This window comes from Oncorhynchus nerka, linkage group LG5 (genome assembly GCF_034236695.1).
Source record: "Oncorhynchus nerka isolate Pitt River linkage group LG5, Oner_Uvic_2.0, whole genome shotgun sequence".
NCBI classification, from domain to species: Eukaryota; Metazoa; Chordata; class Actinopteri; order Salmoniformes; family Salmonidae; genus Oncorhynchus; species Oncorhynchus nerka.
In genome coordinates this window covers 45,592,021-45,610,394 of record NC_088400.1, presented here as the reverse complement: position 1 = coordinate 45,610,394, position 18,374 = coordinate 45,592,021, and the positions used below count along the sequence as shown (strand labels likewise).

At 46.1% G+C, this 18,374-nt stretch overlaps 1 protein-coding gene across 1 annotated transcript in view; it reads right to left on the bottom strand.

The window, feature by feature from the left end:
- Positions 1 to 8,443: 8,443 nt before the first annotated feature.
- The window catches only part of LOC115129601 (ecto-NOX disulfide-thiol exchanger 2-like), a 164,989-nt gene continuing 155,058 nt past the window's right edge, over positions 8,444 to 18,374 (bottom strand). The window contains exons 14-15 of the mRNA XM_065018692.1: positions 16,323 to 16,408; positions 8,444 to 9,376 (exon numbers count right to left, since the gene is read on the bottom strand). Coding sequence (XP_064874764.1) covers positions 9,245 to 9,376; positions 16,323 to 16,408 — 218 coding nt within the window. The 3' untranslated portion in view covers positions 8,444 to 9,244. The remainder of the gene's footprint in view (positions 9,377 to 16,322; positions 16,409 to 18,374) is intronic.

Genomic DNA, 18,374 nt, shown 5'->3' with positions numbered 1-18,374 from the left:
CCCTGCAATGCAGAGGAGGAGCCGTGACAACTGGCCTGCACTGAAATCTGAGCTCAACCCTATTCGAACACCTTTGGGATGAATTGAAACGCAGACTAATCGCCCAACATCAGTGCCCGACCTCACTAATGCTTTTGTGGCTAAACGGAAGCAAGTCAACGAAGCAATGTTCAAACATCTAGTGGACAGCCTTCGACGATGTTCGACGAGCAGTTGTCCCCGTACTGTCGGTAATGTGATGTATACTTTATAGTGCTTGAAGGGGAAGCAGAAAGCCCAGTGGAGTGAGGCACAGATCAGTGCCTGTCTGTCTGCATCTCTCTGTCTAAAGGGCACCGAGAGCCTGCAACTTCAGCTCCTGCAAAATAGAAATTAAATGAATGCTTTTGTTTCCAAAACAATCTATGCTCCCTGTATGTTTTGTATGGTATTTTTATTTGTATTTATTATGGATCCCATTAGCTGCTGCAGCTACTCCGTTCCTGGCATCCAGCATTACAATACATTCACAACAGATTTCAAAACGCATTAAGGTGTGCCCTCAGGCCCCTACTCTACAACATAAAATCAATGTGTACGTTTGTGCAGTGAATATGCTGTGTGTTTGTATGCATGTGTCTGTGCCTATGTTTGTGTTGCTTCACAGTCCCTGATGTTCCATAAGATGATACTTCCGGCGCCGACTGAGATGGCCGCCTCGCTTCGCGTTCCTAGGAAACTATGCAGTTTTTTGTTTTTTTACGTGTTATTTCTTACATTAGTAACCCAGGTCATCTTAGGTTTCATTACATACAGTCGAGAAGAACTACTGAATATAAGATCAGCGTCAACTCACCATCAGTACGACCAAGAATATGTTTTCCGCGACGCGGATCCGGTGTTCTGCCTTACAAACAGGACAACGGAATGGATCGCATGCAGCGACCCAAGGAAACGAATCCGAAAAAGAGGGAAACGAGGCGGTGTTCTGGTCAGACTCCGAAAAAGGGCACATCGCGCACCACTCCCCAGCATTCTTCTTGCCAATGTCCAGTCTCTTGACAACAAGGTTGACGAAATCCGAGCGGAAACATGGCTTACTGGGAAGACGCTATCCGATGCGGTGCAGCCAACGGGTTTCTCCACGCATCGCGCCGACAGAAACAAACATCTTTCTGGTAAGAAGAGTGGCGGGGGCGTATGCCTCATGACTAACGAGACATGGTGTGATGAAGGAAACATACAGGAACTCAAATCCTTCTGTTCACCTGATTTAGAATTCCTCACAATCAAATGTAGACCGCATTATCTTCCAAGAGAATTCTCTTCGATTATAATCACAGCCGTATATATCCCCCCCAAGCAGACACATCGATGGCTCTGAACGAACTTTATTTAACTCTTTGCAAACTGGAAACCATTTATCCGGAGGCTGCATTCATTGTAGCTGGGGATTTTAACAAAGCTAATCTGAAAACAAGACTCCTAAATTTTATCAGCATATCGATTGCGCAACCAGGGGTGGTAAAACCTTGGATCATTGTTACTCTAACTTCCACGACGCATATAAGGCCCTGCCCCGCCCCCCTTTCGGAAAAGCTGACCACGACTCCATTTTGCTGATCCCTGCCTACAGGCAGAAACTAAAACAAGAGGCTCCCACGCTGAGGTCTGTCCAACGCTGGTCAGACCAAGCTGACTCCACACTCCAAGACTGCTTCCATCACGTGGACTGGGACATGTTTCGTATTGCGTCAGATGGAAATATTGACGAATACGCTGATTCGGTGTGCGAGTTCATTAGAACGTGCGTCGAAGATGTCGTTCCCATAGCAACGATAAAAACATTCCCAAACCAGAAACCGTGGATTGATGGCAGCATTCACGTGAAACTGAAAGCGCGAACCACTGCTTTTAATCAGGGCAAGGTGTCTGGTAACATGGCCGAATATAAACAATGCAGCTATTCCCTCCGCAAGGCTATTAAACAAGCTAAGCGTCAGTACAGAGACAAAGTGGAATCTCAATTCAATGGCTCAGACACAAGAGGCATGTGGCAGGGTCTACAGTCAATCACGGACTACAAGAAGAAACCCAGCCCAGTCACGGACCAGGATGTCTTGCTCCCAGGCAGACTAAATAACTTTTTTGCCCGCTTTGAGGACAATACAGTGCCACTGACACGGCCTGCAATGAAAACATGCGGTCTCTCCTTCACTGCAGCCGAGGTGAGTAAGACATTTAAACGTGTTAACCTCGCAAGGCTGCAGGCCCAGACGGCATCCCCAGCCGCGCCTCAGAGCATGCGCAGACCAGCTGGCCGGTGTGTTTACGGACATATTCAATCAATCCCTATACCAGTCTGCTGTTCCCACATGCTTCAAGAGGGCCACCATTGTTCCTGTTCCCAAGAAAGCTAAGGTAACTGAGCTAAACGACTACCGCCCGTAGCACTCACTTCCGTCATCATGAAGTGCTTTGAGAGACTAGTCAAGGACCATATCACCTCCACCCTACCTGACACCCTAGACCCACTCCAATTTGCTTACCGCCCAAATAGGTCCACAGACGATGCAATCTCAACCACACTGCACACTGCCCTAACCCACCTGGACAAGAGGAATACCTATGTGAGAATGCTGTTCATCGACTACAGCTCGGCATTCAACACCATAGTACCCTCCAAGCTCGTCATCAAGCTCGAGACCCTGGGTCTCGACCCGCCCTGTGCAACTGGGTACTGGACTTCCTGACGGGCCGCCCCCAGGTGGTGAGGGTAGGCAACAACATCTCCTCCCCGCTGATCCTCAACACGGGGCCCCACAAGGGTGCGTTCTGAGCCCTCTCCTGTACTCCCTGTTCACCCACGACTGCGTGGCCACGCACGCCTCAACTCAATCATCAAGTTTGCGGACGACACAACAGTGGTAGGCTTGATTACCAACAACGACGAGACGGCCTACAGGGAGGAGGTGAGGGCCCTCGGAGTGTGGTGTCAGGAAAATAACCTCACACTCAACGTCAACAAAACTAAGGAGATGATTGTGGACTTCAGGAAACAGCAGAGGGAACACCCCCTATCCACATCGATGGATCAGTAGTGGAGAGGGTAGCAAGTTTTAAGTTCCTCGGCATACACATCACAGACAAACTGAATTGGTCCACTCACACTGACAGCGTCGTGAAGAAGCGCAGCAGCGCCTCTTCAACCTCAGGAGGCTGAAGAAATTCGGCTTGTCACCAAAAGCACTCACAAACTTCTACAGATACACAATCGAGAGCATCCTGGCGGGCTGTATCACCGCCTGGTACGGCAACTGCTCCGCCCTCAACCGTAAGGCTCTCCAGAGGGTAGTGAGGTCTGCACAACGCATCACCGGGGGCAAACTACCTGCCCTCCAGGACACCTACACCACCCGATGTTACAGGAAGGCCATAAAGATCATCAAGGACATCAACCACCGAACCACTGCCTGTTCACCCCGCTATCATCCAGAAGGCGAGGTCAGTACAGGTGCATCAAAGCTGGGACCGAGAGACTGAAAAACAGCTTCTATCTCAAGGCCATCAGACTGTTAAACAGCCACCACTAACATTGAGTGGCTGCTGCCAACACACTGTCATTGACACTGACCCAACTCCAGCCACTTTAATAATGGGAATTGATGGGAAATTATGTAAATATATCACTAGCCACTTTAAACAATGCTACCTTATATAATGTTACTTACCCTACATTATTCATCTCATATGCATACGTATATACTGTACTCTAGATCATCGACTGCATCCTTATGTCACTAGCCACTTTAACTATGCCACTTTGTTTACTTTGTCTACATACTCATCTCATATGTATATACTGTACTCGATACCATCTACTGTATGCTGCTCTGTACCATCACTCATTCATATATCCTTATGTACATATTCCTTATCCCCTTACACTGTGTATAAGACAGTAGTTTTGGAATTGTTAGTTAGATTACTTGTTGGTTATCACTGCATTGTCGGAACTAGAAGCACAAGCATTTCGCTACACTCGCATTAATATCTGCTAACCATGTGTATGTGACAAATAAAATTTGATTTGATTTTGATTTGATTTGATGTGTTTTTATCTGTTTTGTTAAATATAATTTTACTGCTTGCATGATTTACTTGATGTGGAATGGAGTTCCATGGCTCTATGTAGTACTGTGCTCCTCCCATAGTCTGTTTTGGATTTGGGGACTGAGCTGTGTGCCAGTAGTTCAAACAGAAAGCTCGATGCATTCTCACAAATACATGCAGTGATGAAGTCCATCTCTCCTCCACTTTGAGCCAGGAGAGATTGACATGCATATTATTAATGTTAGCTTTCTGTGTACATCTAAGGGCAAGCCGTGCTGCCCTGTTCTGAGCCAATTGCAACTTTCCTTAGTCCCGCCTTATGGCACCTGACCAAACGACTGAAGAGTCATCCAGGTGCAACAAAACTATTTATTTTCATTTAACCTTTATTTAACCAGGCAAGTCAGTTAAGAACAATTTATTTGATGGCCTACCCTGATGATGGCCTACCCTGATGATGGCCTACCCTGGCCAAAACCCTAAACTGGATGACGCAAGGACAATTGTGCGGCGCTCTATGGGACTCCCAATCGCGGCCAGTTGTGATGCAGCCTGGAATCGAACCAGGGTCTGTAGTGACACCTTCAACACTGAGATGCAGTGCCTAAAGCTTTATTATGGACAGACTTCTCCTCATCTTAGCTACTGTTGCATCAATATGTTTTGACCATGACAGTTTACAATCCAGGGTTACTGCAAGCAGTTTAGTCACCTCAACTTTCTCAATTTCCACATGATTCCATACAAGATTTAGTTGAAGTTTAGGGTTTAGTCCCAAATACAATGCTTGTAGTTTTTGAAATATTTAGGACTAACTTTTTCCTTGTCACTCATTCTGAAACTACGTGTATAGTGTTGAGTCATCAGCATTTCTAGACAAACTTGCTTTACTCAAAAAGCAAATGGAAGATATGGCAATATTGTCCACTGTTCTCCTCAGTAATTTTCCATCCAAGTTGTCAGGCCCTGGTGGCTTGTCATTGTTGAGAGACAACAATAATTGTTCCACCTCTTCCACACTCTTTACGGAATTCAAAATTACAATGCTTATCTTTCACAATTTGGTCAGATATACTTGGGTGTGTAGTGTCAGCGTTTGTTGCTCTTTTTCATCTTACAAATGAAAACATAATTTAAGTAGTTGGAAAGGTAGGTTTTGTGATGAATGAGCCATCTGATTCATTGAATGATGGAGTGGAGTTTATGTTTTGCCCAAGATTTCATTTCAGTTGCTCCAAAGCTTTTTACTATCATTCTTGGTCATTTAGTTTTGTTTCATAGTGTAGTTTCTTCTTTTTATTCAGTTTAGTCACATGATTTCTCAATTTGCAGTACGTTTGCCAATCTGTTGTGCAGTCAGACTTATTTGCCATTTCTTTAGCCTCATCCCTCTCAACCATAACATTTTTCAATTCCTCACCAATTTAAATGTTTAAATGTTTTTACAGTTATTTTTTTAATGGGTATTAGTAACTGGGATAAGCAATTTCATAAATGTCTCAAGTTCAACATCTGGTTGGTTCTCATTACACACCACGGACCAACAAATATTATTTGCTTCAACAACATTGGAATCACCTCTTATACACTCTATTAGGCCCAGCGTTTGGAACTTTGGTTTTCCTAGATACGGCTACTATATTGTGATCACCACACCCAATGGATTTGGATACTGCGTTCAAGTTAATTTCTGCAGCATTAGTAAAGATGTTGTCACGAATCCCGCCGAAGATGGTGCCTCTTCCTGTTCGGGCGGCGCTCGGCGGTCGTCATCGCCGGCCTACTAGCTGCCATCGATACCCTTTCCTTTAGTTTCTGTTAGTTGGGTCTAATTGGTTACACCTGTTTTGAGTTTAGTTTTGTTTGTAGGCTATTTAAGGGCACTAGGCCCGCTGGTTATTGTGCGGGCTTGTTCTCTGTTTTATGGTGTTGGTTGATTATTGTGATCTCTATTTTTCCGGACAGATTAGTCCTGTTTATTTGGACAGGTTGTTTCATGCGCCCTTGTGTTTTGCATGTCCGTTTTTCCGCTGTCATTGGAATAAAAGATCCACGTACGGAACTACCTGCTCTCAGCACTTGACTTCTCCACCCGCCATTCATAGAAGTCATAACAGATGTGATCAATACATGTAGATGATTTCATTCCTGTGCTGTTTGTAACTACCATGAGTAGGTTGACTGATAACCTGAACCAGGTTGCAGGCACTAGTTACAGTTTGAAGCTTTCTCTTTAGTGAGCAGCCTGATGAAAGCCAGTCAATATTTAAATCATCCAGAAAATATACTTCTCTGTTGATATCACATACATTATCAACCATTTCACACGTTATCCAGATACTGACTGTTAGCACTTGGTGGTTTATAGCAGCTTCCCACCAGAAAGGGCTTTAGGTGAGGCAGATGAACCTGTAGCCATATTACTTCAGCAGTATTTAACATGAGATTCTCTCTAAACTTTACAGGAATGTGGTTCTGAATATAAACGACCACCCCTCCACCTCTGGCATTTGTCTTTTCTGTATATCTCATAACCATATATTGCTACCACTGTATCATCAAATGTATTATCTAAGTTTGTTTCAGAGATTGTCAGAATATGAATGTCATCTATTACCAGCAAATTATTGATTTCATGAACCTTGTTTCTTAAGCTGCATAAACTCAGCAAAAAAATAAACGTCCTCTCACTGTGTGTAAATATTTGTATGAACATAACAAGATTCAACAACTGAGACAAACTGAACAAGTTCCTGAGACAAAGATATCCCTGCCGGCCAAACCCTCCCTAACACGGACAACTCTGGGTTCGAGCCCAGAATCTGTCGCAGCCGGCCGCGACCCGGAGGCCCATGGGGTGGCGCACACTTGGCCCAGGGTCGTCCGGGTTAGGGAATGTTTGGCCGGCAGGGATATCTTTGTCTCATCACGCACTAGCAACTCCGGTGGCGGGCTTCCTCCGGTGTTTCCTCTGGCACATTGGTGTGGCTGGCTTCTGGGTTGGATGGGCATTGTGTCAAGAAGCAGTGCGGCTTGATTGGGTTGTGTTTCGGAGGACGCATGGCTCTCGACCTTCGCCTCTCCCGAGTCCGTACGGGAGTTGCAGCGATGAGACAAGACTGTAACTACTACAAATTGGATACCACAAAATTGGGGAGAAAAAAGGGGTATATATATACCTAGGGATTAGAAGAATACTATATAGATCCATATATATTACACTACACACATCTCCACTCCGCTCTATGGTTCTGCCATATGAGTGTTCACTCCTCCCTTTTGGAACCATCTTAATAATACATGCCAAGACAAATTAATATGTATAGAAGGGAGTCTTGCAGGGGGAAAACCAACTCAATACCTATTATTAATTCAGGTAGGATGGATGGTGTTCTGACAAGCTCGTGGACTTGATGTTCTATACACAAGGCCTTAGGAGAAGGCGGAGGCTCATGAGCGCAAATCGTTTGGTTTCCCCAAGCAAAACAGGGGAAGAGAGCGTGCAGACAAATTGCATTTGGAACGCTCTCACTGGCTTTTGGGAAGAACTTCCAGGTCCTCGCTGCTAGGATTCAACCTGGAGGGGCAACCTCTATTTTGTTATAAAAATGGCTTTTATAGACACACACACACATGTATGTATGCTCACCCAGACAAGCACATATTCTCACACATGCAGACACACATACACCTGCCTCTATAATTAGATAATTAGTCAAGATAAAAATAAACTGTTTTATTTAACCTGTATTTCACTAGGCAAGCCAGTTAAGAACAAATTCTTATTTACAATGGCGGCCTACACCGGCCAAACCCGGACGAACCTGAGCCAATTATGCGCTGCCCTATGGCACTCCCAATCACGGCTGGTTGTGATACAGCCTTCATTAAGTCTGTATACTTCATTAAGATGATCCCAAGAGTGTGTATCTCTGTAAGTCTGATGATTTGCCTTGGCCAGAGCTAAGAGGGAAGAAAACCAGCATCACAAAAGGTGGCCTCAAGTCACTTACGGTCTCAGGCATCTCTCCAGTTATGGCTGGCCACAGGCATAATGGAGTGTAGCAGTTGCGTTTTGCTCTGTGTGTGTGTGTGTGCGCGTGATAGAGTGTGTGTGTATGTATGTGAGAAAAGAAGAGAGCGAGCGAGAGAGAGAGAGTGTACCTCTGAGACTTCATGTCCGGAGGCTGGCAGGCTGAAGGTTCCTCATGTGGCTGGGGACTTGGATTAGCAGTTTACTCACACTCACACTCATGCTACATACCACATCTACACACATTGCATATACAAGCAGCTTACCGGTATATAGCCTTAAGCGCCAGTGAGAAGAACTCTATTCAATAAAACTCTATTCTCAATTCTTCAGATTGCTTTTATTTAAAAATATCATCCAAGCATTTACAGAGTAGTAAAACAAATCAATCTATGCAACTGTTAACAGCCTTTACAGAAAATTAAGAAATATATTGATTTTTATTCATAGAATTATAAAAACAAGGAACAAAAAAAAGAGAGAGTGAGAGAGGCCAGAGGGGTGGGAGGTGGAAAATGTTCAGCAGATCCTGATAACCTCCTTGGGTAGCATTCCTAGCTGAGTGACAGCAGAGTTAACCAATTAGAGGCTCTGGGAAGGGTCTGGTCCGCCCATGTGAAGGACAAACAGCCAATGCCCTGGCGCCTTCGGACTGATACTCATTTGGGACTCCCAATGTGGTGTTCTATCCCATGAGGCGTTACAAAATTGGGCACAGAGAAGAGCATCGTGGATTTGGTGGTGTTATAGAGATCTCCATCACCCTGGAGACGAGTCACCCTCTCTGTCATCCATACAGAGAGGCTGTTTCCTCAGTGTCACAGCCTGCTCTGCAGCCTGAGCTCTATGTTTTTACTTCTGTGTCCTAATAATACAGCCAGAGCTCTATGCCAGTGTTTCTCAACCTTATTTATACCTGGGACCAGCAAACTGTTTACATTATAACTAGCTCTTAAGAACTGACTAAACCAAGGCCAGTTAACCATCGCAGGGACCGGTGAGCAACGTCTCAGGGACCAGTACCGGTCTCCATAATACAGTGTCCTAATAATTCAGCCTGAGCTCAATGCTGTTTCTTCTGTGTCCCTGTGATGTCCTCCCCCGTGTCCCCGTAATGCTCTATGTGATCATGATGCCTTCGAAGCCACAGAACTTCCAGCGTTTCTCCAGGCTGGCGCCTACCCCCGTCAACTCCTGTCTGAAGGTACAGGGCAGCCGACCCAGTAGAGCATCCACCTCCCCTGTATTTATCTGAAACACACACACACAATGTAAATACACAAATTTGATAAATACACTCCCACACACCCACATGTACAAACACAATACAACGTTAACACACAGATCTGACACACACTCCTACAAACTCAAAAAGAGCCACACATCTCTGGAAAATGGATCTGATTGACAAATAATAAACGCACACACACACACTACACACTACACACACACACACACACACACACACACACACACACACATGCAATAGCACCACATTGGCATATAGCATCACTTTAAAAAGGTGAGATTACACAAAACAATGACAGCAGGAAGCACTGTATAATTTTATGCAGAGAAAAAACACATTTGTAAGAACCAGATTGGTAAACCTGTCATTATGCATTAAGCATTAGCGTAGATATGTGTGTATCACCATTAACAATGTAGCAGTGCATCATGAACACAGTAGATAAGTAGAGAGTAATGTTGTTATTGGTGAATTCAGCCAGTACTGTTGACAAAGCCCTGTGGGCTTGTTGTGTGGTGTTACAGAGAGGTAGCGTGGGAACAAAAACATCCTCAGACAGAGTGGAAAAGCCAAAAGGATAGAGAAGGAATGAGTCAGTGTGGTGAAGGCGCAGAGGTTTTAATGAGTTGGCGGGGGGAGTGGTCATACAATATATTCACGAGGGCCTCCTCATGGAGGTAGCAGTAAGAGTAGTCATGTCTAAAGGCCTCAGGGTGGAGGTGGGCTGGTGGTCCCATAGTCCTTTATCTGATGGCCTCATCATGGAGGTAGAGTGAGAGTGGCCATATATTATATCTGAAGGCCTCCTTGCGGTGGTGGCAGTGAGTGTAGTGGTCATATACATTGTGTACAAAACATTATTTTGTCCAGCCTGATTTAGGCAAGGCATGGCTACTTTGCCCCTCTGGGTTTCCACCAGCCATGTTATCGGATAGAGGTTTGGGTCGGCACGATAGATTGAAAAGAGACGTTATTCATACACTGAGTGTACAAAACATTAGGAACAGCTTTCATTGGGGCATGGACTCTACGAGGTGTCGAAGCTTCATGTTGACTCCAATGCTTTCCATTCTGAATACACACAGGAAATTGCTAAGCTCGAGTTCTTGACACACACAAACCGGTGCTCCTGGCACATACTACCATACCCTGTTCAAAGGCACTTCAATCTTTTGTCTTGCCCATTCACCCTCTGAATGGCACACATACACAATCCATGTCTCAAGGATTAAAAATCCTTGTTTAACCTGTCTCCTCCCCTTCGTCTACATTGATTGAAGTGGATTTAACAAGTGAAATCAATAACGGGTCCAAACATTTCACCTGGTCAGTCTATGTCATGGAATGTTTTGAACACTCAGTGTATGTGGTTGAGAGAAAGGAAAATAATCTCTCTGGCAGACGACAACAGAGGTGAGAGCCATGGAAGGCCCCTGAGGAGCCCGACATGTGGAGATGGGTGTTTAAGCGAAGCGTCAGAATAAATGAAAAAGCTCAGCTCTGTCAGGGAGAGACAGGAATGATCCAGATCTAACAGGTCTCAGTGTCCAGGGAAATTACACTCAGACACTTCCTCAAGAACACTGGGGATACAAGGAAATGTCCTATATTCATGTATATGGTAGCTACAGAGATTGGAGGCAGTGGGACTTGCCTTTGCTTCAACCCCAACTCTAACCTGGGGATCAGCATCATGAGAGGGGCCTTCCTGCACCAGGGGGATCAAATTTGATGAGAAGGATCTGGCTATGTGAGGAAACTCTTGCTGCACAATGGGGCTCTGCTGTCAAAAGGGGATGATTCACATTTCATTTGGGGGAGGCTGACTGCACCAGGGGGCTCCAACTGCACCGTGTGGCCCTGGAATACATCAGGACAATACTGTATGACAGCCCAGTAGTGTGTGTGTGTGTGTGTGTCTGTGGCGCCAGGATGACTGTGTGTGTGTGTGTGTGTGTGTGTGTGTGTGTGTGTGTGTGTGTGTGTGCGTGCTTGCATGTGCATGCTGGAATAGTGCGCCAGGATGGCTCCTGCTGCTCATCATGACATGCTGCGTGTGTGTCAGTAGCTAGATTTTTCTACGAATGTTCTGTGATTGATGACGTAGTGCACATTAAGACAATTTTTTGTGGTTAAATTCCCATGTACTGAATAAAAAAATACAAGTTAAATGGGTATCCATCGCATTTTCAACTCTACTGATGGTTTTGTCACAAAAGCTGTTATGTAAAATAGCAAATGTGCCCACTCTGGTCTTGGCACGTGTGCTCTAGCCAACAGCTCGTATGCTACCTGCACAATAAGATTATTATGGATGAGATCATTTGTATTTGCCAAACAGCAGCGATCATCATCGATCATCATGTCACCAGAATAAGACCCTTGATACACCCTTGCATATTCACCACCCTGTAAAGTTCATCATAACTTATTTCATCTGTAGCCTAATAAACTGCATGCTTTCCCGAGTCATAGTGGGAGGACCACACAACATATCATCGCATCACTCCAAGTTTACTTCCATGTGATGGTTATCATATCAATATTTGCGCATGAAGGCCTTTCCACCGCCATTTCTCACATAATATATTTTACCAACACAAGAATATGCCTCCATTTCTCGCATAATACACTGCTAAAAAAATATAGGGAACACTAAAATAACACATTCCTAGATCTGAATGAATGAAATATTCTTATTAAATACTTTTTTCTTTACATAGTTGAATGAGATCTGGATTTGGAGTCACACTAAAGTGGAAAACCACACTACATGCTGATCCAACTTTGATGTAATGTCCTTAAAACAAGTCAAAATGAGGCTCAGTAGTGTGTGTGGCCTCCAGGTGCCTGTATGACCTCCCTATAACACCTGGGCATGTTCCTGATGAGGTGGCGGATGGTCTCCTGAGGGATCTCCTCCCAGACCTGGACTAAAGCATGGATGGAGCAAGACATGATGTCCCAGATGTGCTCAATTGGATTCAGGTCTGGGGAACGGGCGGGCCAGTCCATAGCATCAATGCCTTCCTCTTGCAGGAACTGCTGACACACTCCAGCCACATGAGGTCTAGCATTGTCTTGCATTAGGAGGAACCCAGGGCCAACCGCACCAGCATATGGTCTCACAAGGGGTCTGAGGATCTCCTCTCGGTACCTAATGGCAGTCAGGCTACCTCTTGCGAGCACATGGAGGGCTGTGCGGCCCCCCAAAGAAATGCCACCCCACACCATGACTGACCCACCGCCAAAACGGTCATGCTGGAGGATGTTGCAGGCAGCAGAACGTTCTCCACGGCGTCTCCAGACTGTCACGTCTGTCACATGTGCTCAGTGTGAGCCTGCTTTCATCTGTGAAGAGCACAGGGCACCAGTGGCGAATTTGCCAATCTTGGTGTTTTCTGGCAAATGATAAACGTCCTGCACGGTGTTGGGCTGTAAGCACAACCCCCACCTGTGGACGTCGGGCCCTCATACCACCCTCATGGAGTCTGTTTCTGACCGTTTGAGCAGACACATGCGCATTTGTGGCCTGCTGGAGGTCATTTTGCAGGGCTCTGGCAGTGCTCCTCCTGCTCCTCCTTGCACAAAGGCGGAGGTAGCGGTCCTGCTGCTGGGTTGTTGCCCTCTTCCACGTCTCCTGATGTACTGGCCTGTCTTCTGGTAGCGCCTCCATGCTCTGGACACTACACTGACAGACACAGCAAACCTTCTTGCCACAGCTCGCATTGATGTGCCATCCTGGATGAGCTGCACTACCTGAGCCACTTGTGTGGGTTGTAGACTCCGTCTCATGCTACCACTAGAGTGAAAGCACCGCCAGCATTCAAAAGTGACCATTTACATTACATTTAAGTCATTTAGCAGACGCTCTTATCCAGAGCGACTTACAAATTGGTGCGTTCACCTTAAGACATCCAGTGGAACAGCCACTTTACAATAGTGCATCTAAATCTTTTAAGGGGGGTGAGAAGGATTACTTTATCCTATCCTAGGTATTCCTGAAAGAGGTGGGGTTTCAGGTGTCTCCGGAAGGTGGTGATTGACTCCGCTGTCCTGGCGTCGTGAGGGAGTTTGTTCCACCATTGGGGGGCCAGAGCAGCGAACAGTTTTGACTGGGCTGCGCGGGAACTGTACTTCCTCAGTGGATGGGAGGCGTGCAGGCCAGAGGTGGATGAACGCAGTGCCCTTGTTTGGGTGTAGGGCCTGATCAGAGCCTGGAGGTACTGAGGTGCCGTTCCCCTCACAGCTCCGTAGGCAAGCACCATGGTCTTGTAGCGGATGCGAGCTTCAACTGGAAGCCAGTGGAGAGAGCGGAGGAGCGGGGTGACGTGAGAGAACTTGGGAAGGTTGAACACCAGACGGGCTGCGGCGTTCTGGATGAGTTGTAGGGGTTTAATGGCACAGGCAGGGAGCCCAGCCAACAGCGAGTTGCAGTAATCCAGACGGGAGATGACAAGTGCCTGGATTAGGACCTGCGCTGCTTCCTGTGTGAGGCAGGGTCGTACTCTGCGGATGTTGTAGAGCATGAACCTACAAGAACGGGCCACCGCCTTGATGTTAGTTGAGAATGACAGGGTGTTGTCCAGGATCACGCCAAGGTTCTTAGCGCTCTGGGAGGAGGACACAATGGAGTTGTCAACCGTGATGGCGAGATCATGGAATGGGCAGTCCTTCCCGGGAGGAAGAGCAGCTCCGTCTTGCCGAGGTTCAGCTTGAGGTGGTGATCCGTCATCCACACTGATATGTCTGCCAGACATGCAGAGATGCGATTAGCCACCTGGTCATCAGAAGGGGAAAGGAGAAGATTAATTGTGTGTCGTCTGCATAGCAATGATAGGAGAGACCATGTGAGGTTATGACAGAGCCAAGTGACTTGGTGTATAGCGAGAATAGGAGAGGGCCTAGAACAGAGCCCTGGGGGACGCCAGTGGTGAGAGCGCGTGGTGAGGAGACAGATTCTCGCCACGCCACCTGGTAGGAGCGACCTGTCAGGTAGGACGCAATCAAGCGTGGGCCGCGCCGGAGATGCCCAACTCGGAGAGGGTGGAGAGGAGGATCTGATGGTTCACAGTATCGAAGGCAGCCGATAGGTCTAGAAGGATGAGAGCAGAGGAGAGAGAGTTAGCTTTAGCAGTGCGGAGGGCCTCCGTGATACAGGGAAGAGCAGTCTCAGTTGAATGACTAGTCTTGAAACCTGACTGATTTGGATCAAGAAGGTCATTCTGAGAGAGATAGCGGAGAGCTGGCCAAGGACGGCACGTTCGAGAGTTTTGGAGAGAAAAGAAAGAAGGGATACTGGTCTGTAGTTGTTGACATCGGAGGGATCGAGTGTAGGTTTTTCAGAAGGGTGCAACTCTCGCTCTCTTGAAGACAGAAGGGACGTAGCCAGCGGTCAGGGATGAGTTGATGAGCGAGGTGAGGTAAGGGAGAAGGTCTCCGGAAATGGTCTGGAGAAGAGAGGAGGGAATAGGGTCAAGCGGGCAGGTTGTTGGGCGGCCGGCCGTCACAAGACGCGAGATTTCATCTGGAGAGAGAGGGAGAAAGAGGTCAGAGCACAGGGTAGGGCAGTGTGAGCAGAACCAGCGGTGTCGTTTGACTTAGCAAACGAGGATCGGATGTCGTCGACCTTCTTTTCAAAATGGTTGACGAAGTCATCTGCAGAGAGGGAGGGGGAGGGGAGGAGGATTCAGGAGGGAGGAGAAGGTGGCAAAGAGCTTCCTAGGGTTAGAGGCAGATGCTTGGAATTTAGAGTGGTAGAAAGTGGCTTTAGCAGCAGAGACAGAAGAGGAAAATGTAGAGAGGAGGGAGTGAAAGGATGCCAGGTCCGCAGGGAGGCGAGTTTTCCTCCATTTCCGCTCGGCTGCCCGGAGCCCTGTTCTGTGAGCTCGCAATGAGTCGTCGAGCCACGGAGCAGGAGGGGAGGACCGAGCCGGCCTGGAGGATAGGGGACATAGAGAATCAAGGGATGCAGAAAGGGAGGAGAGGAGGGTTGAGGAGGCAGAATTAGGAGATAGGTTGGAGAAGGTTTGAGCAGAGGGAAGAGATGATAGGATGGAAGAGGAGAGAGTAGCGGGGGAGAGAGAGCGAAGATTGGGACGGCGCGATACCATCCGAGTAGGGGCAGTGTGGGAAGTGTTGGATGAGAGCAAGAGGGAAAAGGATACAAGGTAGTGGTCGGAGACTTGGAGGGGAGTTGCAGTGAGGTTAGTGGAAGAACAGCATCTAGTAAAGATGAGGTCGAGCGTATTGCCTGCCTTGTGAGTAGAGGGGGAAGGTGAGAGGGTGAGGTCAAAAGAGGAGAGGAGTGGAAAGAAGGAGGCAGAGAGGAATGAGTCAAAGGTAGACGTGGGGAGGTTAAAGTCGCCCAGAACTGTGAGAGGTGAGCCGTCCTCAGGAAAGGAGCTTATCAAGGCATCAAGCTCATTGATGAACTCTCCGAGGGAACCAAAATGACCAAAACATCAGCCAGCAGAAGCATAGGAACTGAGAAGTGGTCTGTGGTCCCCACCTGCAGAACCACTTCTTTATTGGGGGTGTCTTGATAATTGCCTATAATTTCCACCTGTTCCATTTGCACAACACCATGCCAAATGTATTGTCAATCAGTGTTGCTTCCTAAGTGGACAGTTTGATTTCACAGAAGTGTGATTGACTTGGAGTTACATTGTGTTGTTTAAGTGTTCCCTTTATTTTTTTGAGCAGTGTACATTTTACCAACACAAAATGATCCCACCACGTCGAACTGACACATTGTCTGTCGACATTTATAGAATTGTACCGGCATTTCCTATTGCAGCCCAGGCGTGACCTTTTCCATGTGAAATTCATCCACATGAAATGGTTGGATGGAAACCTGGTTAGTGTCAGTGTGTATGTGTGTGTGTGTGTGTGTGTGTGTGTGTGTGTGTGTGTGTGTGTGTGTGTGTCAGCCTGTGCCAGCAGTACCTTGGTGTTCAGCTGCTGTAGATAGGAGCAGATGTACTCGATGCTGGCTCCAAACGGATGGACATGCAGGAATGCAGAGATGATCCCTGAGGAAGGAGAAAGAGATACCTCAATACAGTATCAATTAACCTGGCATTAGCATTACTGTATACTTATAACTCTATAACCATTATATATATATATATAATGGTTGATTCACCCATCTTATCACACAGTAGTATAGGCTATTACTTTAGAACTATAACTCAAACACTAAAGTTATACTACGGTATGATCCCATTCAGTCTGAGTGTTCATCAACCCATTTGTCCAACATGAAAGCCAATGAGAACATGCCATCCAAAGTATCAAACTGTAGACCATTAACGTAAAGCTAATCTATAGCTAACTAATAACATTACGTTTGAATGTTGATTCATTCACCGATCTGTCCAACATGAAAGCCAGCGAGAACCTCACATTCAAGAGACCACTCTACTTAACTCATCTTGTCTGACTGAAGTGAAAATGTATCTGTACTCTTCAAGTGTGTCTGTCTTCCCCAAAACACTCCCAGCTCTGTGGAAGACCTGTGTTTAAACCGTCCAGATCAAGAGAAGGGTTTAATGAAGACTTTGATGCTGCTCTCTACATTAAAGCTTCTCTGATCAGAGCAGCATGGGGCTTCACGCCCGCACTCACGCACACACACACAAAGGCGTTTCGCTCATCCCAACACTAACATCTGCTATCAGCTAATTGATATGACGATGCACTACTGATAGTCCTAAACCCCTGTGTAATAACATGATCCCACTGAGGAGCCAGCTCAGAAAACAGACACACCAGGTGAGACACTGGAGGAGAACAATTCTGATCAGATGTGTGTTTTAATGGCTGGGCTTGGACCAATGATATACAGAAAAGCATATCTTGAAATCAGTCTATATACTTTGAATGGGTCCAAAAGCCTTCAAATGTCCAAATCATTTATAGCAAATGAATCAGAACTGTATGTTTAGTTGTAAAGGGACTTGTGGAGAAAGCAGTAGCTGCTCTGTTCCAAAGCCTAGTTATCTAAAGGTCATATTGATGCTAATTGACAATGCTAACTTTGTAGTTGGTGATGTCTACAGTATCATTTGCTAACTGAATGTGTAATTATAGCCTAGCCTAGATATTCAGCCACTCCCCGGGAAACATGGAAGTTCAATAGAAAGTGCTTTGTTATTATCAAACTTCAAGTCTTGAAAAAGGCCTAGCATCTGTTCTTTCCTTCTCTATGTCTTTGTTTTGATCAGAGTTTAGTAATCCGTTTTCTCTTCTTTTTAAAGACAATGTTACGCATACAAACTGCATCATTCTGGCTGTTTTTCTGCCTGCTTAAACGCTGAATAGGTCAGATACACATAAAACATGAAATGACCCCGGAAATCGATAAAAACATTGCCCAGAGATGCACATACAGATGCACATATACGATATATATATACATTTTGCCATCTAGAAGGACAGACAAAGCAGTTAAAGATGAGTTCACTTTTGAGCCAATGTCCTTTTTTTCTCAGCGGTGCTCACTTCATCTTCAAACAAGATGTAATTTAGAACAATTCTGACAGAGAACACCCAGAATCCTCAGCAGCCATCTACTTCACTGAGCAGCCAAAGTGGGCCGGCATGGAGGGAAGGAGCGCCTCATTGACTACCTAACCAACTATGCCAAATATATGATCATTCTAGAATAACACCACTGTGGGACAGGACAGGTAACTCCCACTACCACACAATAGTGTGCATCCTGCCATCTGGCATAGGCCTAATCGTAATGCCACAATAACTTTCCCTTGTATCTCAGCAAGACCTTACTTTCGTAAAACCAATTTGATCCAGGACCAACCATTCCCCATGGAAAGAACCCTCCACTGAAGTGGAGAATGTGCCATAAAACTATGCTGAAGGCCTCAGTAAACCAGACATTGAAAACATGTGAACCAGCCCAGAGAACTGGGAATAACCAGGGGAGGAAAACCAGGCTTTCCACAAAAAAACAGCTTTGATGATTGTGGATAGTTT